The 22355-nt window shown below is 43.6% G+C and overlaps 1 protein-coding gene across 5 annotated transcripts in view; it reads left to right on the top strand.

The window, feature by feature from the left end:
* The window catches only part of GSE1 (Gse1 coiled-coil protein), a 150958-nt gene extending 129577 nt beyond the window's left edge, over positions 1 to 21381 (top strand). For 3 of the 5 annotated variants that reach the window (XM_053448280.1, XM_053448282.1, XM_053448283.1), the window contains 15 exons: positions 7240 to 7458; positions 12837 to 13036; positions 13848 to 14023; positions 14529 to 14726; positions 14822 to 15004; positions 15356 to 15678; positions 15785 to 16112; positions 16343 to 16953; positions 17197 to 17309; positions 17432 to 17702; positions 17808 to 17921; positions 18007 to 18432; positions 18678 to 18962; positions 19695 to 19798; positions 20169 to 21381. In XM_053448280.1, the coding sequence (XP_053304255.1) occupies positions 7240 to 7458; positions 12837 to 13036; positions 13848 to 14023; positions 14529 to 14726; positions 14822 to 15004; positions 15356 to 15678; positions 15785 to 16112; positions 16343 to 16953; positions 17197 to 17309; positions 17432 to 17702; positions 17808 to 17921; positions 18007 to 18432; positions 18678 to 18962; positions 19695 to 19798; positions 20169 to 20303 (3686 nt within the window). In that variant the 3' untranslated portion in view covers positions 20304 to 21381. Of the gene's footprint in view, positions 1 to 4291; positions 4519 to 7239; positions 7459 to 12836; positions 13037 to 13847; positions 14024 to 14528; positions 14727 to 14821; positions 15005 to 15355; positions 15679 to 15784; positions 16113 to 16342; positions 16954 to 17196; positions 17310 to 17431; positions 17703 to 17807; positions 17922 to 18006; positions 18433 to 18677; positions 18963 to 19694; positions 19799 to 20168 lie in introns of those variants that run through there. The other 2 variants (XM_053448284.1, XM_053448281.1) reach the window with 2 other exon arrangements.
* The last annotated feature ends 974 nt before the right edge of the window (positions 21382 to 22355 follow it).

Genomic DNA, 22355 nt, shown 5'->3' with positions numbered 1-22355 from the left:
CCCCTCCCTCCTTTTGCATGCCCTGGAGGTACCTAACCCTGCACAGCCTCTCCCTCAGACAGAATTCATTATATATTCCTGCCACGACCACACAAACCCATGATTTTTGTGTATGTGCATGTCATTAGAGTAGGGTTATGTTCGCCAGCTTTTAGAAGGCCTTACGGGACCCTTTTTTGTTTGGAAGAGGTGCTATGTGCCCCTCTGGGTAATCAGCACCTCTGCCTCTAGAGAGCTGCAAGCTCCCTGTGAGCCTTTATCACCCTTGACAGGTATTGATCAGCACACATGTCTGAACTGAAGTTTTTGACCTACAACACTATTTAACCCTTTTCCTGCAAAGCCGGGTGATAATTAGCAGCAGATGTCGCATTAGCAAGTCACGTAATCGTTTTTTACAGTATGGAAGGGTTAGGATTTGCTTGTTTCGGTAAACTGATGTACAAAAACATGCTTACTCCGTGATAGGGACAGCAGCCATCTTGGGGTATCAATGGGTGCTTGAATAATAACTTTGACTTTAGGAATGGGTTGAGTCTTCCTACCTAGAATGCTGTAGAAATCACTTCAATAAGCGAGTAGGTGGGTCTCACTTGGAGAGGTAATCGACTGCCCATGCTTTGTAGACTGCTTACATTTGGATTCTGATGCATACTGGGAGGATATAAGGCTTGTGTATCGTATCAAATTTGTGTATGGAGTTTGGAGTATAGCACAATCGAGAGACGTCTGCTTTCTGCTTACAAGGCTTGACGTTGCAAATGGTACACCGCAGGTGTAGACAACCACATGGACTACGTTTTCTAGGCACCTTTGGTCTTCTGGCTTGGGATTATGTGTACTGTAGTTGGCTACCTCGGCATGCCCGACACTGTTATATTGTCCAGTAGCGTTGGACTGTGGGAGTGAGTATTGTACGACTATCTGTATATATAGGAATAATAGTGATAGTAGATTATGATGTGAGCATTTGCTCCGGTTATGTGAGATTCCGTACAGTGACATACTACACAGGGATAACTTTACTCCATCGGTCCTCCCATCTGATAACGTTTTGTGAAGAGAGCTCAAGGCGTCAGTGGCTGGCAAAGCTGAGTATACCAGAGGCTCCATGCACAATGAGTGCCCTGTGCAGCTTTCTCATAGAAATGTATCAAATGAGAGTCATGTGTGAAAATCACTAGGTCACCAACACTGAGATCTTGGCGATTTCTGGTTGTAGATCTGCGCAGGAGCATTTAGGAGTTCAGGGCAGGTGGTTTTACATGCCCTGGATTTTGATTGTATTGCTGGCCTGTCCAATAAGGAAAGAGTTGATTAACGGTATTAGAAGCCGTCCTAGCACTCCAGAGTGTGAACCAAGGCTCCAGCTGTGATGCACATTACAGGGTATCATTAGACAGAAGAGAAGAACAGAATCGGAGGGTGGATGGGGCGGAGGAGGGAATTGGTGCTTGAACTAGGACCCCCACAAAAAAAGAAGAAAAAAAACCCTTGAAACTATTAGCTTGTAATTACAGAGAAGGGAGGTAGTGGGCCTGAGGTCTGGTGTCAAAGGAGCCATGGATGAAAGGAGACAGTAATTACCAAATCGGCAGGAGGCAGGCAGAGTACTGATTAGTGATTGCTTTTGGTGGGGAAAATGTTAGGAGGGAGAGCCAGTGTAGAGGCTCAGCTTTTCCTCTGAACAGGGTATGGTTGTCTGTGTACATGTGTTTTATTTGTACACGGCTGCTAATCAGTGATTCGTTGATGAACTGCTTCTTAGAAAGGCCCATCCAAGGAAGGCATTCTGTGCCACCAACAAGCTCAGTGCAGTTTCTCTTGCCTGTTTTATGGGTTTTGATGATAACGTTTCCTGGCAGTGTTGGAGGTGCTTCCTGGGGTTTTTCCCCCCTCTAAATTTCCAAGTTCCATCTACAGTCCAGCTTGCAAGATGTAACACCATAAACCATTAGGCTGAAGCTCTATCCATTGTCTATTACCTTCCAGACATTGTATCCCTTGTAGTCTAATGGTGGGAAATGGAAAGCTATCCCCTCCTGTCCCCTTTGTGGATGTGGTAGATTTTTCTTTCACCAGATTACAGTTTTTGTGACCAATTATAACCTCTTTACTACCGACTGATTCAGTAGAAGATAAAACAGCTGCTCGGCTGATAGGTATGCGAGAAGGTCAACAGAGAGGTGATTCCACCCCCTCTTCCTATTGATGCCCCTCTCTTAATTGTTCTATTGGGGGTCTTTGATGAGCAAAACGATTGGCAGCGAGCGGTTCTTAAAGGACTCTGTCCCAATGGCGGCGAGTGGTTCTAAGAGGACACTACTAATAGCAGCAACTGGTTCACACTGCTATGTGAGATCTAAAAATTGGCTGAGATTATTTATACTGTTAGTTGCTCTAAATATACTGATACTGCCCCTTTAATAAATTGATGTTCGGTTCACTCAATCTTATCTCCATGAGTTTCCTCCTCCCTAATGAGGCTGCTCAGGATTTTCAGCCATCACTCCCTTTCACTAATCCCCTCTTAGCTGTTGCTTCTTCATTTAGCTTTTCTGGCTTGATAATCCTTTAATGATGTGGTATGTCTGCAGTGACCCCTGACGGCCATACAGGAAAATTTCTCTAGAGCCAGGATTCGGCAGAAGCAACAAGTCTGTTTTTTTTTCCTCTCTTCTTCTTTCAATGTGAGGGACTCAGTATTGCTTGGGGTATTATCAACCAACCATTGGCTTTGTGAGTTCTACGAGTTGATGAGGGATGGAGGTTGTACAACTACAGTCCAGTTGGATGATTTGCTTTGAAAAACTAAAACAATATAAAAAAATCACAGGCTTTGTAGGGACACAGGCAGGCTAATGAAATGTTGTCTTATAACAGGTAGTGGGAAGTCAGACGACCCCTAAGGAACTTCCTTATCCAAACCAAAAGTTTCCACCGAGGCTAAAATGTAAGAGGTACCCACGACATTCCAGTTAGGAGCAGAATCCATTGTCTCCAGAATCTTTTGACACTTTCATGGCTAATATCACCGGTAAAGGTTTTATATCTACTATACTGTGCGGTTCCTTCTCCCAGTGGCCTTCATTTTCTCACGGCTGAGACTCAATGATGTAAGTCCAGCAGACTGAAGCGACAATGCTATTTCCACTGCTGATTTACCGTGACAAGTGTACCTGTACCTCTGTCATCTGAAGATTAATGCCATGGCAAAGGAGTCCAGGATACCCTCACAAGTGCTGGTTTTCTCTGGAGACCCCAACTTCATGTTGTTCACAGCCTTTCTGAAAATCCAATATCTTGAACACAAGGCACGCCTTTCTTTGTACAGTGTTGTGGTAAACCCCTTCATCACAAGGAATGCTGGGTAAGAATCACACACCAAACACCTCTGTATCCAGGGTAGGCTCTCCTTCCCGTCACAGAGCGGTGAAAGATGGCTTTCTAGCCATGTATGTGTGGTGCATGTAACATGGCCTTTCTTCTATCTTTTAAAAAGGAAGTGAGGGCTAGAGAAGCTGTATAGTGACCCAGTTGGGATAGGATCACTGATTAACAGTAAATCCTGAAGATACCACAGTCTTTCCTGGGGTTGAGAAGGACTGGTCATGTGGAAACCAAGCTGTGAAGGTTTCTGTTGTGGGGGAGGAGGGCATGAATAGAAATTTGTGTTTGTGGATTAACCCCCTGGGCTATTGTCTAACGCAGACTGAGAAGATCCTTTCAGATCACACTTCCAGTCACTGGCTCCAAATATTTCAGCTCAATTTCTCTGTTTCGTATCCTACAAATGCCCTGTTACAAAAAATCACTTTGTCAAACTCCTTGATGAACATCTCATGAGGGGCCAATGGGGGAGGGTTCAAGCAGGCATTATCATACTGTACTGGGGCATCTGCACGTATTGTTCACTGAGCATCACTGAATGCAGTGGCATTTTGTTTAATATATATATGTGTATATATATATATAGTAGAGGTTATTCAAAAACTGCACATTTTCATTGTCATCATGTAAAAATGTGTGTAATATTGGGGCAGTCCAGTCATTGGATATTGAAAGAGCCCAGTAAAAATTCTCACTTTACTTTGAATTTCTTTAATATTTCTTTCTTCGTGCTTCTTCGCTTCTTTTTCCAGTGAAAACACTGTGTGGATGCAGTGGGGTCAAACACCCCCTGTTCAGAGCAGCTTCAAACCTTCTGAATAGTCTCCTCTGCTGTTCCTCTCATGACAAAACAGCCACTGTTATCTGCAGGCTGCCTGGCTAGGGGGAAGATGGGGCCAGCCCATGTGACGCTGGTGGCAGCTGTTGGAGGCTGAGTGTCAGCTTGTTTTCACAAGGCAAGTGTGGTGTTGCTTTGTTAGATAAGCCCGGGACGCTGGCGGAGGATAATGCTGTGTCCCGGAGCCTTTATTTGGAGAGCGTGTGCTTTAATCCATCGACTCAGCAGAAATTAAGCCAAAAGGGGGAAGAAAGAAGCTCCATGACAGCCAAGCTCTGCTTTTCTCCGTAGTAAGCCAGAACTGTCTACATCCTGGGGGTTGTTTTGTAAAGGTGCTTAGAGGAGGCTTGTGTAACATCCTCACCAGTCTTTGTCTCTCGGTCTCACTCTCATTAGCTTTCTCTCTCCTTTTCTGCTTTTCCCTCCTTCCTTCATTTGACTCCCTCACTCATCAGAGTTCCACTTTATATTCACTGTGGTCAGTTTTAAGGTGCCTGCTAACAAATCTTTCGGATATCCTGTCTGTGGTAATTGCTTGTGGTTATCATTATTGAGATGATATATTTCTAAGTAATACGTTAACTGCTACATGAGATAGTGGGCTCTGCCCATTCATTTTAAGTGTCTGGAAGAGGGCTCCCTGTATGCATTGCTTCAATTTCGTCTCTTCCCCTTATTTTGCTCCTACCTTTTCATCTTTGTCTAAATATTGTCTACAGTAACCCTGCCGGTTCCTTTGTTAACCCTTGTACAACCATGTTGATTCTCGCACTGCTAGCCATCTCCGCACTGCCTTGTCCTTTAGCAGCACCTCCCATCTGTCTGTATTTGCTCCATAGCATTTGACCCACGCTCATTATAACTGCATTTGTTTGCCTCTACCGCCTTAGTCTTTGGAATTACACTGTCCCCATCTCCCTACCTAGCTTTATTTATAAAGAGTATAACTATCAGTTTTTTTCCTGCCATGTGGCAGTGGGGCTTCAGATTTGCAGACTATGTATCTGTCAGGCATTTTAACCCATGGGAAATGCATGTTTCTTGTCCCGTGGGTTGCAATTCTCTTTGCGAAGAGCAGGGTCTTTTATACTGAAGAACTGGCTGGTAGATTGTACCGCTGTTCTGTGCAAATGCTTTCTTGGAGGTAGTTAACCTTTTGTCTAACAAACAAAATTCCTAATATAGTCTTGTTGACTGTTGGGTTGTTGAGGGTTAAACTACACACTAACTGGGCATTTTAACCAAACCTCATCCATTAGCTGTTCATGCCTCATAAATCAGGATCAGGGAATGGATGGGAAAAATGACTTGTTTCTGTGTAAAGGAGAGTCTGTTCTGCTCCTTTTACTCTCCTCCTCCATGCAGTGCTGTGCTGCTACTACAGAGGTCAGGGCTGCTCTGTTCCCAGTGGTACAAATTGCCCCTCATCAGTCAGTATTCTATAAATGTTTACATGTGACTGGTCTAGATGATCTTTGTGTAAACCCAAAAGCTTGTGCCCCCCCTGATATTGCTTCCCTTGTGATGGGTTCAGCCTTGTAACACAGGGTTCAGAATGTCACAGGCCTAGCAGGGATTCGTCCGTGCCAAAGTCAGTCTTTCCTAAGCCAGCTTCCTATACGATGTGTAACCCTATGTACACAGATCTGACAGGTATAATAATGACCAATGTATCAATGACCATGGCATGCTTATTACATGAGCTTTCATTATATGGTTAACCTCTTACTTTCTTTAGTGGTCATCATGGTCCCAAATAACCATACAGATGAAAACCGTAATCCTGCAGGCAAAGGGACTCTTATGTCCTCTATAACACTAGTACAGCTCTTATCTCAGAGACACAACCGATAAGTTTAAAGTCTGTTGGCAGAATAATAATTGCCCCACTGAGAATCGCTCGTGGGCACGGGATCAGTTAGACAAAGCTCTGTGTGCCAAGGTTCTCGCACTGCAGCACAGCCTAGCTGGATTTAAATCCAATGTTCACCCGATCTACTGATGACAATCATCAGTCACTGAATGTATTTGGGGGGAAATCTATTTTTTATTTTATGTATTTTCCAAACACTTCAGTCCCAGGGCCAAGAATGTAACTGTTTTAAACCACTGATGCTCTCCTGCTACTATAGACAGATGGACTGGCCCCAAAACATCCATACATCAGTTGTTACCTAAGCCTTCATAAGTTACTTCTTTCCTATGAGCAGACGTGAGAACAGACTCGGCCTTCTCATCCAGTTCCCTTTGCATCACTAAAATTCAATAGAATTATTACAATGTAACTGTTCCCTAAAGAGAAGGAAACATGCAGGAAAGGTTGGTTTACAAAACATTCGTGTAGGGTGCTGACGTGTTAACGAAAACTGGGCATCTGTCTAGAAACGGAGATTTTCATGTTGCGTGGAAGCGGCAACAGACATCACACTTGTTTCCTATATGTACATCAACGTTCTGCGTTTTCTGCTTGTATTTTGGGGGTGAGGTTACGCATGTTACTGGTTTTTGGAGCTGTATATATTTGTTTCTGCATGTCTGTAAACTTTTTGTCCAAGTGAGGACCCACAAGCTGAACGCCTCCCAATACTGTTTAGAAACCTCAGGTTGCCTGAAGCCACCGCTGAATCTGTTGCATTACATAAATAATATGGTGTCCACACTCGTGCTTTCTAATGGGATACAGCACTTTATGTTTGAAAAACCTTCACTTATGTACTTACTCTAGGCACTGATTTGAAGGTAAAGCCTATGGGATACGTTTTAAGGCAGAAGGACACATCAACTACAACATAGCCAGTAGACAAGCACCAATGACTTCTCACATCTCTTTTTTTTTTCTGTAATATGAATGCTTTGTTTTGGAAGCCAGTAACACGGGTGACTGTTAACACCATATTACCGCTATTAATTACTCATTAAGCTTCTCTGCTATGTACTTTTTCATTTTGTATTCTCATTACTTCTTGGCTTAGCTTTATTTTTTTTTTATTTTTATTTCTCCCTTCTTCTAGGCATGAACCATGAGCCAAAGTCACCTTCCATAGGAATGCTTTCTACAGCTACACGGACCACGGCCACTGTCAGCCCCCTCACTCCCTCCCCTCTCAATGGGTCCCTGGTACCTAATGGCAGCCCAGCGGCCAGCAGCTCATTATCAGTCCAGTCCGCACCCTCCTCCAGCTTTGCTGCTGCGCTGCGTAAACTTGCAAAACAGGCAGAGGAGCCAAGAGGTAAGAGGTGATACTTGGAACCTGTGTCTTATCCATGCTTCAGCAGCCCACCATCTGGACATGGGGGGGGCAGAATTGGTCTGCCATTGCTAATGGAAATGCTGCACATTTTTTTCCTGCCATAAGCACTCTCAAGACCTTCTTGTGCAGAATGTGGGTACTAAGTAAATATGTTATAGACTGGATTATTGGCTTGTACTTGTGGGTCACTTAAAAAAACAGATTTAGTGTCCAAAAGAGATTAAATCTTAAGGTGTAGATACAACTGATTCAATTGATCTTAGGTGGTTACAATAGTTATGGTTCTTTGCAGGCGGAAGAAGGCAATCAGGCTAACATCAGTGACTGTCTTTAATCTTTTGCTAGTTATGATGTAGCCGGGCCGACAATGTAAATTGATATCTGAAGCTATTTGAGGAATTTGAGTGCGATATGAAGATCGATCTCTAGCGGTTTCTCTTACATTCAGCACGTCAGGGAAATGCGTCTCTCCCTGAAGGGTTTTGTCAGCTTTGATATTTATTACAACTCTCTGTGTGGTGTGGAATTAACAACTAGCTGCCATAGCTCTGCTCTATGCACAGGAGTAAGGAATGGAGCTGCATTATGGGACAGCGGAAGGGTTATCTTATTAACTGTGAGTTTATCTCCAGTGACCCTGCTCTGAAAGTGATGGCCTGTCATCCTAAATCATGCAGTGATTTCCTGAGTATGATGTGGGAAGATGCAAAGTCTGAGGCACCCATTGCCCCATCTTTTTCCCCTTTTTGTGGAGTAATTCGCTTTTCCTCGGCTTGTTTAGAAATGGTGAATCTTCCACTCAGCTGTGATTATTGCTTTTGTTAGTTTGTGTAGTAGCAATGACACAAGAACAGATTGAAGCCAATCCTTTTGGATGGAAATATATACTTTGTACACAATCCATAACGGGTCTTCCACACACAGCTGTATCTGGGTAACGCGGAAATATTCTTTCCGCGACTATGCTTTAAGTAATTGTACATGCTCTCCCATACTATTATCAGTTATAAGCATCATCAATGAAACACTCCACCTCAGCCATTCACACTGTGATGTTTTTACTTGATAAACTACTGCTTGTGTGTTGTACATTTTAGATTCCTTTAATGCTTCCTCCAGCTGCTTAATTTATTTTATACCTCCCATATCTACATTTTTTGTGTCACCTTTTTGCTTTTATGTGTGTGCACCTGCTCGCTTGTTCCCTGCCCCCCCTCCTTTTCTCCAATCTTTGTGTTAACCATGTTCTATCATCTCTCAGTCTGCACCTGTTCTCCCTCTCATTGTTGTCTTTTATTTGATCTTCTGACTTTTTTCTCCTTTCAGTCTGCCCTTTTTGTCGCTCGCTCTGCCATTTCCCCGCGTGTATGTTGTCTCACAATCATTTTGCTCATACATTTCGAGCGTTCCTTACTGCATTCATTAACAAGTTTTTACTTGCTTTTTTCCACCTTGTGCACTATTCCCCCTCTTTTAAGTCGCATAGCGAGCTACGTCTCTTTCTGAACTGATGGCTTATTTGCTAGTGAAGAAGGAGAATTTAACAGCAGCAAATTAATTTCATAATTAAGGTAGAAATTACTGGCCATTTGCAGAGTACATTAATCTCATAAGTGCCCCATTTAGTGTGATGTGAGCAGTGCTGGTCTGGATGATGTTGAATTGCTAGACAAGACCATTGGGAGGGGGCAGCAAAATCAGTAATTCTGTAGCTGGCAGAATCTCTCTTAGCCTAATACTTCTGCTGTGACCTCTCTGCTTATCAGCAATGGAGGAATATCATAATTTATATAGCACTGACAGTATGTAATACAGAATATTGAGAAGAACAAACGCAAATTTACAAAGGCAAAGCAATACATAAGTATCAAACATCTTATGCTGTAAACACATAAATAATTTGGTTTCAATGCTATACCTGACAACCAGGAATGTCTTACAAACTGGTCCAAGGTATGGAGTATGTCAGTTATTTTTTGGAACAGCTAATCTACCAGCAAAATGCAAACACGTCAACTGTTCTTTTGATTTAGCAATCGGGAGATGCATAGTTTGTCTGTAATGGGGGAGGGTTGTGGCGGCAGGGGGGCAGCCTCTGTGGAGCCGTCGCTGGGTGGGGGTGGGGGGCTTAATTCCTCCTGTCTCTTCTGTCTATAGCATCATGTGCTTGTGCAGAGAGACCCAGTGCTTAATGGAGTTTTGAGATGCTGTTAATCATTTAGGGTCTGTGTTTTCCTGTCTGGGGCAGTGTTAATTGTCTGCCTCTGCCTTTTGTCCCTTTACAATTTATAGCTCTAACCCTTTAACCTACCAGCATGTGATTGAACACCCACATATGCACAGCAGTGCATTTTGCTATTCCTCATTTGCGCAAATGTTTTTAACCTCATTTTAACATTTTTAGGCAATTTTCAGATTAACATATTTGTAGACTGCTTGGGAATGGTATCTACTATTAAATAGTCATATGTAATGATTCCAAGTTTGTAAAGCTTGATACCTTTTCCTTGTCCATTTCCTTGGTGACACAGAGCGAGAGAGCGCACACTACCACCAAACACAGAGCCTTTAGAAGGTCCCCCAAAAAAGTCTGTAATGCCTTCAGAAGCTTTCAGCTCTTCTTGCTGAATCCTGAGCAAAGCTTGAGGTGAAGCTTGAGATGATGAAATGGTGAGGAGGAAGAACCTCTAGTTCTAAGGCATACTCCGAACAAATTATAGATAGCGTTCAGGGATCTGAAGCAATCTTGACCCATTCTTGGAGAAAGAAACTAAGCCTGGCTCTCATTGTATGAGTTGACAGAATCTGCATGCAGGGTTTTCAACTCTGCCTCTTCCCCCTCTGGGACGCTGATGGGGTTTATCCCGAAAGTAGCTGGATTCTCTCCTAACCCCCGAGTAACGAAAGGGATTAGATTTGAGTCCACGAGGCACTCCCCGTTGAGAAGGCCAAAGGGATGGACGTTGGCCGCAGTTGCCTTGAAATCACTCTTTACAGCCCCCTTCTGGTCTTCTTGGCTATAGGATCGCTTAAGTGGAAAGTGTCCTCTAAAGGATTTGCAGTCTTTTTGGTGGCTTTAGCCACCAAAGCATCCACTCGAGGACTGGCCCAGAGGTCTTCATCCTTAGAGTCGAAAGGAAAGTTTCTTAACACTCCTAGAGAAAGACAGTCTTTATTTCCGTGTGCCTCCACTGATCAGAGATGATAGTGGAGGCAGGGACTCGTGCGCTGGAAAGGTCTCAACCTTTTTCGTTACATCCAGGAATGGGTCTGACTTCTTGGAAACCACTTGCTGACCCATGTCCAAAGTACCTCTGACCTTCAAAATGAGGGAGGGAAGTACAGGAGCAGGTCCGCCTCTGAGGAAGTGCCGGCTGCATCCTCTTGCTGGAATGGACAGTCCTGAGGTAATACTGGAGACTGGCTGGGTGATGCGCAAGACTCTGCAAATGTTCTAAGATTGACCGGAGCTGCTCTTCCAGTCAGGAGGTGAATTCCACTGCCAATTTCTGCTTGGCTTCCTAGAAGGGTCCCTTAAGGTCTTCTTCCAAAGAGAACACGTTTGCTCTGCTAAGGGATGCATTCAGAGCATGTGGCCCCAGTTCCAGGTGCTAAAGTCTTACATTAACTAGGCTAACGGTAGCAATCACACATCCGCTCACTGAACATCGCAGTCCTGTTTCCAGTGGTAACAATTAGTCTAGGTTACGTCTCCTTCTTGCCTGATAATGGCAGGTCCCCTTTTTGTCTCATCCCACAGGAATAGACTGTTTTACAGACACACTCACAAAATTCTGATCAGCTTCATTTGCTTTTAAGAGGGAAACACGAGAATAGACGCTCCTGTTCCTGTGACACGAAGCTGATCGGCAGCTGGAGAATCTGTCTAAAGCTGTGAATGGCACCCATAATCCCCCTGCACACCAGGCCTCTTGTGCTAGGATACACATTATGTCTCTTGTCTTTTCAGGGTTAAAGGTAGATGCGACTTCTTGCATACAGTGTTCTTAATAAAACTGCTGATATTTCCAGGTGGTTCAGCCCAATTACCCCTCGCTTTCCTGATGTCTTTAAAAAAATGTACACGAGCAGGGTTTCCCAAATCCTTCATTTTGCAGTAATCATATGTAATAGTATACATATTAAAAATCAACCTTCCGAGTGTCCAGTGGCGGAAAGCATTGTGACTTCCTGTTAGGATCTGAATTATTATTACTCCTGTTGTTAATGTAATTACTGTTGATTGGTTCAGGCAGAAGAAAGGGACATTATTATATAATGCTGGCCCTGACAGAGGCTGCCACTGATCTTGGCTTCCATGAAAATGTAGGTAATGCTGTGAGGGCATCGGCTCCCCTGTAAACGACGGCAAATCTAACCTGCACACCCTTCTGTGTGTTCATCATAAAGAAACAGTATCTGCATGGGCTAAAAATGTGTTGGGGTTTTTTGTGAAGCAGATGATTATTTCTTTAAGGTTATTTGCTCTCAGACTGAAGGAGGTTGAGCTGTTAATTGCACACCTTTGCCATACCTGACAGATAAACTGGCAGCACGTGGTGTGAGGCAGCGGGTAGGCAACAAAGGTGTCACCACCACATTGGGCTTCATCAACTATAATCCTAATTAATTTCATTCAGCATGTCCCTCCTGTAGAATGGCTGCAGTTAATTACGGTGATCAAGCATTTGCCTGTTTAAAACTGCACAAGATAACTGGAGGTTCTAATACCCGGAGCCCTGCAATGTCGTTAATTGCCTGACTGGTTGGGAAGCTATTGATTTTGAACAGTAAGGGACAGCTCCCCAGCTCAGAAAGGATTACATTCCTAATTGTTCCTGGCCTTCCGTTAACAAGATACGCTTCAGTTGCCGCTCACGACCTTATCAGCTTCTCTGTGCTTTAATAACCAGAACCTTCCTCCCATGCACACATCCACAGCCACCTACACAGAAATAAGTTTCATGTGCTTTGTGCGCACAGTAGGCATCGCCAGGTGCTTGTTACTGCTATAATTCAAGGGTATGCAGAACAGAATGGGGACCTACTTTTAGTGTCTGTGCCGGCCTCGTGGCCATGGTTCTGACAGTTAAGAAATTGACTTGTAAGGGTGAGCTCAATCTACTATCTGAGGTGGGGGATATTTACAATCCGTTACCCAGGAATCCAATACCCAAGGGATATTTCAAACTATACGAGTAACTATACTGCTGAATATCACAATTTATATAAATGCCAAACGTTTTGAACGTCTGTTAGCGATGTTGTGGTAATGGCCTGGACATTGTCCGTTTTTTGGGGATAACCAGTAAGCCCTGTCACGTTATCAAAAAGTGTTCTTTTTTTTTTTGTTTTAGGGTCTTCGATAAGCAGCGAGTCTTCCCCAGTCTCATCACCAGCTACAAATCATAGTTCACCTGCCAGTACACCCAAAAGAGGAGCCATGGGCCCCATTATTGTGCCACCTGTCAGCCACAGTGTGCCGAACACCCCACCGGTGGTAACCATTGCTCCAACCAAAACGGTGAACGGCGTGTGGAGGAGTGAGGCACGGCAGGTAGGTTGAGCAGGCTTTGTGTGGGCTCCTGTTGAGCCATTTCTTGCAGTGATCTGCAAGCATCACATTTATTTATAATCCTATTTTGCTCTCCTGGAACCTCTCAGAGTCGAGGGCAGCTTACAGTTCAGTGGAGGTTGAATGCTCAGTCAGCAGGGCATGTAGGAGGGACATAAAGGGCGGGGAGCTTGCTAAAGGGAGTGCAGACACACAAGGGCCAGGAAAGCGAACAGATGTTGCTTCTCATTAAGAATTCCAATCAACAGGGCCCCATCTCTCTCAATTAATTATGGCTGATGTATCTGGGGAGGGGAGGGTTGATTTAGATCATCTTACGTATAACTATAGTCCTATAAATATAAAATATAGCCCCCAGTAATAGACATTATCACTTGCAGATTTAAATGGAGAATAAAAGTGCATGGACGTGCAAAAACATTAAATGAGTAAAAAGAAATTGCACAAATTGCTCACTGCTCTAGCTTTCTATACATGACGTTCTCTGACATTTTGCTGCATTTTTCCAGTTCAGCAAGCATGCAGATCTCTTCTGTGTGATTGCCTCATCCAACCCATTACAGGCAATCCATCCTTCTAAAGTGGCCCTAGAGAGCTGCATGGCAAGAGTATTTAGGACTCAGCACATGTGTGCTCTCCTAGCCAAGCTAGACAGCTCGATTCCATGCAGAAATTTATCATATTGAGAAAATGAAAACGTGGGCTCTGGAAAGAAAAGTGACTTTGGTGCTAAATATTTCCTTTATCCTTCACTAAAATCTGCCGTGTTTTTTTTTTGTTATGCTTCCCGCAGCCAGATACATCTTCTCGAGCTAGCGGCATCAGCAGAGAAAGACTGATTGCAGAATCACAGCTCCCCCCAGAAAAGACTGGCACCCCCTCTGTTCCTTCCCATCTGCTCGGGAACGCCTACGCATTTGCCATCCCACCGAGTTCAGTCGTCCAAGACGCACGCTACCAACCTCTAAAGTGAGTGAAAAGGAATATATATCTAGCAGTCGTGTAGATGACCTTTGTAATAAGGCAGATGTATAGGGTTTGCTAAGGCCACTCTTTCCATCATTGCGTTGTAGACTATACTCTACCCAAGAGGAGGTCTCAGAGGTGCAGCAGCATGTGCTGCTAATCCATGCCAAGTACAGTTTATCAAAGGCAATCTGGCTGTTTTGAGAATGCAGCCTTTGGCGTGTGTGTGTGTGTGTATGGAGTGATACTCCACACGCTAAAACTCCTTTTTTCTGTTAATTTGTTTTGCATAGTATGGACAGTTATACTGAAAAAGCCACCTTGCACCACCTGATACAGTAAATCAACTAGTATCTAATATAAAAACATTAGAACACAAAGTATATTATTTAAATGTATTTTTTTCCATACATCAAATACACAGCCTAATTAAATAGGATAAGGCTAATAGGAAAGGCGTCTTGGTTTTGTGGCACTGAGTTAATGGACTGTACATGATGTATTTCAGCCTCCAGAGACCAGTGCACCATGTTGTCCCTCCCAACGCGATGACAGAAGAATACCTGCGTAGCTTCCGTCCATACCACACGGCTGAAGACCTGCGAATGCCCTCACTGCCCCACCTTGGTCTAGACCCTGCAACTGCAGCTGCGTATTATCATCCCAGTTACTTGGCCCACCACGCATTTCCACACCCAGCCTTCAGGTTAATGAACGGTCAACAAAATACAGAGGGATTCTGTCAATCTAATGAGTATGAAATAACACTTTTTGTTTCCTTGTCTATTTTCCCCTGTGTAGAATGGATGATTCCTATTGCCTGTCTGCATTGAGGTCCCCGTTCTATCCTCTACACAGCCCTGGATCCCTTCCCCCCTTACACCCCTCTGCTATGCACTTACACCTATCTGGAGTCCGCTATCCCACAGAGCTCACACACTCATCACTCTCTGCGCTGCAGTCGGACCGTATTACAGCTGAGAGGTAAGTCAAGCTGCTGCAATGTTTTCTTTTAAACAGCTTGCTGGTTTTTAATACATTCTCACAACAAAGTCAACAAACCTGCTTTAGGATTAACACAAACAATTCAACAAACTCCTGGAAGTTATACAAAATTCATTTCACAGACTGTACGCTATCTAAGCGGCCATTGGTTAATGCCTTGTACAAATGTTTGAGCCGGGGTAGCTGGAGCGCGTAGAAATCAAATTGTTACTTGACATTCTTTAGCCCCAACATCAAGGCCTTGAGATACCTCTATGAATCCTTTATATCTATTCCTCAAAGAAGACAAGGCTGACCAAGAATCCTTTTAATTTTGTTTGCCCTTTACAGAATGCAAATGGATGAAGAACTAAGGCAACGGGAAAGGGAAAGGGAGAGGGAACGTGAACGAGAAAAAGAAAGGGAAGCTGATCGGGAGAGAGAAAAGGAGAGGGAACGCGAAAGGGAGAGGGAGAAGAAGGAGATGGAGAGAGAAAAGGAACGTGAAAGAGAACGTGAGCTGGAAAGACAGAGAGAGCGTACAAGGGAGAAAGAGGCCAGCTTCTTAAAGACAATGGAGAGCCCTTTCCTATCGGATCCTGAAGTGCATCCTCTCCGAGCTCACCAAGAAGAACGACTCAAAGCAGCTGAGCAGCCTGCTCCCAACAGGCCAGGTAAAGCATCACTAATAAATGGCACGTACTGATAGCATTCTGACAGTTTATTGATCCCTTCATAAAGGTTGCTATTAAACTGCATCTCCAATGTATATATTTACAGATAAGCAGAAGGAGCCTTCAATTCAAACACCAAAGTCGGTTCAACACACAATACACCAGTCTGGCGCTACCCACCATTCTGTACCCAGCCTCATTTCCAGCCATGTTTCCTTCCCCGCACCAAGCAGCGCTGCATCTGCTGCTCTCCTTGCACAGAGAACACAGGAGGAGGAGAAATGGTTAGCCAGGCAGCGGCGTCTCCGGCAGGAGAAAGAAGATCGGCAGTACCAAGTGTCAGAATTCCGGCAACAAGTGCTGGAGCAGCAGTTAGACATTGGTGGGCGGCCTCTTAACCCTCCAGAGCCAGAGACCAGGTCTGAAAACCTCAGGTGAGAGAGCTTGGAGCATTTATATATGGTGGTAGCAGAGATCATAGCTCAGTTAGTTGATACAATATGAATGCTGGACTGCTCATGGCAGGCAGGCTTTCTAACCGAATCAGGCCTTTGTAAATTGCCTTAAACAAATAACTCCCCTTTGGAAACACTTCTATGTTTCACCATAAAGAATCAAAATACCATAGTTTGATATTTCATCCAATTTTCTTTCTTTTCTTTAGGGTAGTATCCGGTCGTAACGATGGCAGTGTGAGAGAGCAAATGCAACATTTTGGAGGTCCTCCTCCACTCATCTCTCCCAAGCCCCATCCGCACACCACACCGACATCTCTTTGGAACCCAGTGACTCTAATGGAAAGCTCTTCAGAGATACGCCGTACCCAGGAACCAATTCCAGTTCATAATCACAGCGCTCCCGTTTATGAACAAAGCAGACAGAGCATGCCTCAAGTGAAAGTGGAACGTTCATACTGCTTTGAGAAACAGTCCCAAGAGGATGAGGAGGTGTCCAGGAGACGAGAGCTGTTGGAGAAGTACCAACCGGTGAGGGAACCCTCCTCTTTGGAACAAACTGGCTACTCCCATGCACCATTCTTGGCAGAGCTGGAGAAGTCAACACAGAGCTTCCTAAATCAGCAAAGAAGCTCTCTCCAGCAGGCCAGTCATATAGCGGAAGGTACCCTGCTGCACAAGCCCAACGCAGCACATCGACAAACCCAGCCAAGGACTCGAGACTCAATGATTGTTTACGATGAGTTCTTAAAACAGCACCGCATACTCATTAGCAAACTGGATCTGGAGGAGCGAAGACGAAGAGAAGCCAGAGAAAAAGGTACATATGGGGAAAAATAATTTCACCTTTCCAGGAAATATACTTCATATATCCAAAATCATGTAAACTGCAGTTCTAGAGTGTTCACAAACCAGTCTGTCACATCAGCTGGAAATTGAGATAGAGGGTTCTCCAGAACACAGTCTTTAAGATATAATGCTACAACACCTTTGGCCAAACGTGCCCCCTGCTCACATGGGTACAATTGGACTAGTTTCATAACATGTCCTTATTTTTCCCAAGGCTATTATTACGACCTTGACGACTCATATGATGAAAGCGATGAAGAAGAGGTGAGAGCACATCTCCGTCGTGTGGCAGAGCAGCCTCCACTCAAACTGGATACCTCTACCGAGGTAAGAAGTAGCACCTGATACTATCCCCATATGTGCTTGTGGGAAGGAAGAGTGACATTAAGATGTCAGTTTGCAGACATGACACTAAGTTACCATAATTTCTTAACCTCTTGTTTCAACAGAAGTTGGAGTTCCTTCAGATCTTCGGCCTCACTACACAGCAAGAGAAAGAGCGTCTCCTCCAACAGAAACGAAGGAAGAGAAGGCGAATGATGAGGGAGAGAAGCCAGTCGCCTCCCACCATCCAGACCAAGAGGCAGACTCCATCACCACACTCTCCTCTTTCAACGAGGTTCAGCCCAGACGATCTAAACAACACCCCCAATTTGGAGGAGAAGAAAAAGTTTTTAACCTTCTTTGAACTTTCACACGTCAGTGCAGAGAGAAGGCGAGGTAAGATGTAGGCTGGTGTCCTGTTTCCACGCTGTTGCTTTCTGTCTTCATATCCATTAGTTCATTGCATAATATCAGAGCATGTTTCAAACTTTATTTTGTCAGATAAAGAGAAGTTAGTTGAAATGCTTGAAGCAATTAAACAGAAGAATGCTGTGCCTGAGGCAGTGAAAAATTCCCAAGTGGCTCCATGTCGAAGTACTCCACCTCTTCCTACAGGTAAGGTTACTGTACAAGGACCAAGCGATGGCAAACTTATGTAGACCTCCTTAAAATGGATGTGCTAATGATGATATTCTTTCAGGTCCTGTTTCTGAAAACCAAGTGGTATTGCAGCCAACTACAGAGTCTGACACACCGGCCTCTACTCCCTCTACTTCATCATGCACCGCTTCCTTGCCAGAACCTTTAAAACCACCAGAGCCCAATCGCCCAGAGCCACCCAAGCCTTTAGACGTCACAAGGGTTCCCCCTCTACCAATTCCAGCTCCAGCAATTAATGCACCCTCCATGGACAAAAAATTGCCAAGCGAGGCTCCACCTGCTAAAAAGAGCGTGAGCATTTTAAACTTTGTGCGAGGACACCCTCCCAAAGAGACCTCAGTGCAGCAGCCACAAACTGTGAATGGAAGAAGCAAATCGTGGGAACCTTTCATAGCGGAGGAGTTTGCTCATCAGTTCCACGAATCGGTACTGCAGTCCACACAGAAAGCTCTCCAGAAGCACAAAGGTAAAGTGAGCTGATATAGAAGCGATGTGCGTAGATTTTGGTGCCGTAGCTGTTGCGGAAGTAGAAAGATGAAACATTTCTCCGGTGGTTCCGCTTAAAAATGCAGGCATCTGTTAATAAGTACTGTACACAGTTCCTTGGTAATATGTTGACATGGAAGAAGATTTAAGGTCTCCTTGCCTGATGCCCTTCATGGTTTCTCAGTAGAGTTACTCCATTTAACCTCCCTGTTTGTCTCTCTACAGGAGTTTCGGCTATGCACAGCGCAGAGCAGAACCATAAACCGGATGCCTCGGTTCACTATAACATTCCCGAGCTCCAACACTCCAGCAGGCTGCCAGCTCCGCATCAGAACGGGCAACAGCGTCCTGCTCAGCTAGGACTGGGATGTGGCCCTAGGCACCAAGAGACCACATCTGAAGAGGAGACCTCTAATGAAGAGGATGTGGAAGATGAAGTACAGGAACAACCCAGGCCTAAGTGGAAGGGGATTGAGGCCATATTTGAAGCTTACCAAGAACACACAGAAGGTAAGCATACACAGTCTGAACGAATGGATTTCAATGTTAAATTAGGTAGGTTTTACCGCAAAGCAATGACATAAAGGGATACACATTTTTGAATCTGCTAGATTTTTCTTTGTCAAACAAGAACAATAGCTTTATTAACCCCTTCAGGACCGGCATTGGCAAACTCCATCTTCCTTTGAAGACTGCATTTTTAAAAAAAATATTTAAATTCCGTGCTTGTGATTCACTGCAAAGCTATCACGTGCACGGAACTGTGGGGGAGTGGCTGCTACGGATCGCTGGGGACATCCGTAGCACCCGGAAGTACCAGGTACGTCCCGGTCTTGAAGGGGTTAAACACATAAGTGTGAGTTTGCCATGGATATCTCCTCCTACACCAAAACCACATTTGCAATATAGCCAAATATTAGATAAAGACTTGTGAAAACAGTGATGCATTAAATTGGTTGTTTTGGTTATTGCACTTCTGCATTTGTACAATTTTGCACCGGTACATAGGGGAGTTATGTAAAACAAGCAAAGAAATAACAGTGGTGTGATCACCATAGCAAGCAATGGAATGTTCCTGGTGATTGCTTTGCTTTTACCATTTTGGCAGTAACATCAGGGTTTTGTATCGGTTACCTTTGCATTTTTGTTCTGAGTGCTGCAAGGTGATAGAGGCCTCTTGTAAAATAGCAGTGCTGTAAGCTTCAATTGTGTTTTACTCAAACTTTTCTGCTCTACTTCCAGAACAAAACCTAGAGCGGCAAGTTCTGGAGACGCAGTGCAAGCGGCTGGAAGCTCAGCACTATAACCTGGGCCTGACTGCGGAACAGCTGTCACACCGTATGGCGGTAAGTGCCTGAGCTGTGTTAGGACCTGGTGTCACCGGTTACCTAATTACGGTTAATACCAAATTACCGGTAATAAGAATAATAAAAAAACTACTGTTCATAGGTAGTTCATACGTTTTCAAGCCTTGCTGCACATTCTGCTAACCAGGCAACATATAAGTGATCTCTTTGGGTCACATGCATCACTTTCCTCTTGAATTGCAGTAGTTCAGTTTGGCTTCATAGTACATAAACCCACACACTTTGGTGTAGATTGAAACAACTCTTTTTATTAAGCATTGAGATATTGAAGAGCTACTTCACACATGCTTATGACGTAAATACATTACACCAACATGTGTAAGTGAAACATTTTACTCCTTTCTCCTAGGAACTCTTGAGCCAGAAGCAAAAGATAGCATCCGAGAGGGAGCGGCTACAAGCGGAACTTGAACACTTTAGGAAGTGCCTTGTCTTGCCCACCGCATCGTGGTGCAGGGCATATTTCAAAGGCCACCCCAGGTGACACCCTCCTGCACTAAGCTTGAAAGTACAATATAGAAATAGTCTCTATTTTATTATCTTGATATTTAATATTTTTACTGGGAGGATTGGAAAAACCCACCTTTTTCTGTTACTAACTGCACCCCCTGAGAAAAAGACACAAAAATCTAAATCGAATAAAAAAATCTATCTATATAAATATATATATATATATATTATGAATGTGCCATGCATGACTCAGAGTTACGGCGTTTGGCAAAGAGAGAAAGGACCTAATTTAACAGACACGTTTGCGGGCATTTTCTTCACAAATTGATTTCACTGTTGGCACCTGCTTTACTGCAAACCATACCTGGATTTAACATTGACAGAGACTTTTGGCTGCATCTGACACTACAAGCAACTTGGCACGCTGTCTACCCCTCTGGACTGTGCTTGTTGTGGGTGCTTCCATTTCGTCATTGAGTTTCTATAGTGCTCATTCTTACGCTGCCATCTGATGGTTCATTCATTGTGTATTTCCTGTTGATCTCCAGGGCACCAGAACATATTTACTGATTATTATTTTTTTTTTGCCGGGAGTCAAGACATTATTGTATGTTCGTTTAATAAAGAGCGTGAACATGTTGTAATAAAGGACAGAAACGTTCCATTTGGCCTTGCAAAACTTTGCAGCTTGCAATATATGAATGCACTTAAACCCGGATGTCTAGTTGGTTGAAGGTACCTTTTAACATTCGCTGCAAGATGGCTCAGAATCCATCGCTGCAAAGCTGCTGCGCAAGGAAACCAATTGGAAGACAAACATTATGATCAGGTGCTTTTGGCCTCATACTGTATATATTATTAAAATGAGTTTTTTTGTATGTTTTTATTATTAATTATTGTTATAAAAAAAAGCCTGCCATTTCCAATGCTTTTTGCATTTTTTTTTTATTTTAATTATTATTTTGCAGCCAGAGGGGAGAAAAAAAAATACACATCCCTTTTGAAAAAGTTGCTGTTTAGTGTTTGTATTCTGCTGCTGGTCAGGAATTTATCCTATCAAAGTGTTTTTTGTTTTCTTTTTTTGAAAGAAAGAATTAAAAGTTGAAAAGAAATGTAGTAACAGCGACTTGTGCCTGTCGTGGGTGTGCGAGGGTAGATGTATGTTTGGGTTGTACAGCTCTCTCCTTAAAAGCCACAGTCCTGTCTGAGATTTAGACGTTAATTAAACCTCTACGTATAGGATTCTGGCACCAGGTTTTAAACATCTTTCATACTTAACACCCAATGTGTAACCATAATGGAGCACCTACAGTTAGTTACCCCTGCCTTTTGCCCCGCGGTCCTCTTACATTGTCACGACACAATACATGTCCTGGAGCACAAGGTAACTATTATATTATTATTATTATTACTACAATCATTCTTAGAACGTAGATTCATTTATTAGAGAAACGTGATCGTATTCATTCACTGGAAACATTTACCCCAAGATAGATGCCGCAATGAGCACCGAGACCTACTCTGAAAATCAGGCCGTCTGACATTGAGTGAGCCAATGCCATCCATTTACATAAATCATTATTACTACAGTACTGGAAAGCTCACAAAGCTACATGAACATGGGATGCAACGTAACAGAGTACCAGACGTTTTGTGTGACTATACCAAGTTGTTTTACTTTACTGTATTAACACAACTGCCTCAAATGTTAACCCAGTGAGATGAAAGAGTTATTACCCCATTAACCCATACAGAACCAGCTCCCTGCTGGACGCTAACGGCGCATTACATCGCTTGAAAACATAATGCGTTTAAACAGAGACTTCACCATGCGGGCGGAAACTGCTACGATCTACCCAATAAAGAATAAACGATCTTGTGAACGGGTTTGTTTTTTCCTTTAAATCAAGCTATTGAGATGCAATGTCTTATATAACAACATAACATTTGTATAATAATAAACATTATTTTGCATGTTTCTGTTATGCATCATACAGAAAAACATATGACATCATGCATGAGTAAACTGACACAGTGATTGCACCGTAATATATACGTATCCTATTACCATGAGATTACCCGTTCA

The sequence above is a fragment of the Spea bombifrons genome, chromosome 10 (genome assembly GCF_027358695.1).
Source record: "Spea bombifrons isolate aSpeBom1 chromosome 10, aSpeBom1.2.pri, whole genome shotgun sequence".
NCBI classification, from domain to species: domain Eukaryota; kingdom Metazoa; phylum Chordata; class Amphibia; order Anura; family Pelobatidae; genus Spea; species Spea bombifrons.
This window is presented reverse-complemented; position numbering and strand designations above follow the sequence as displayed.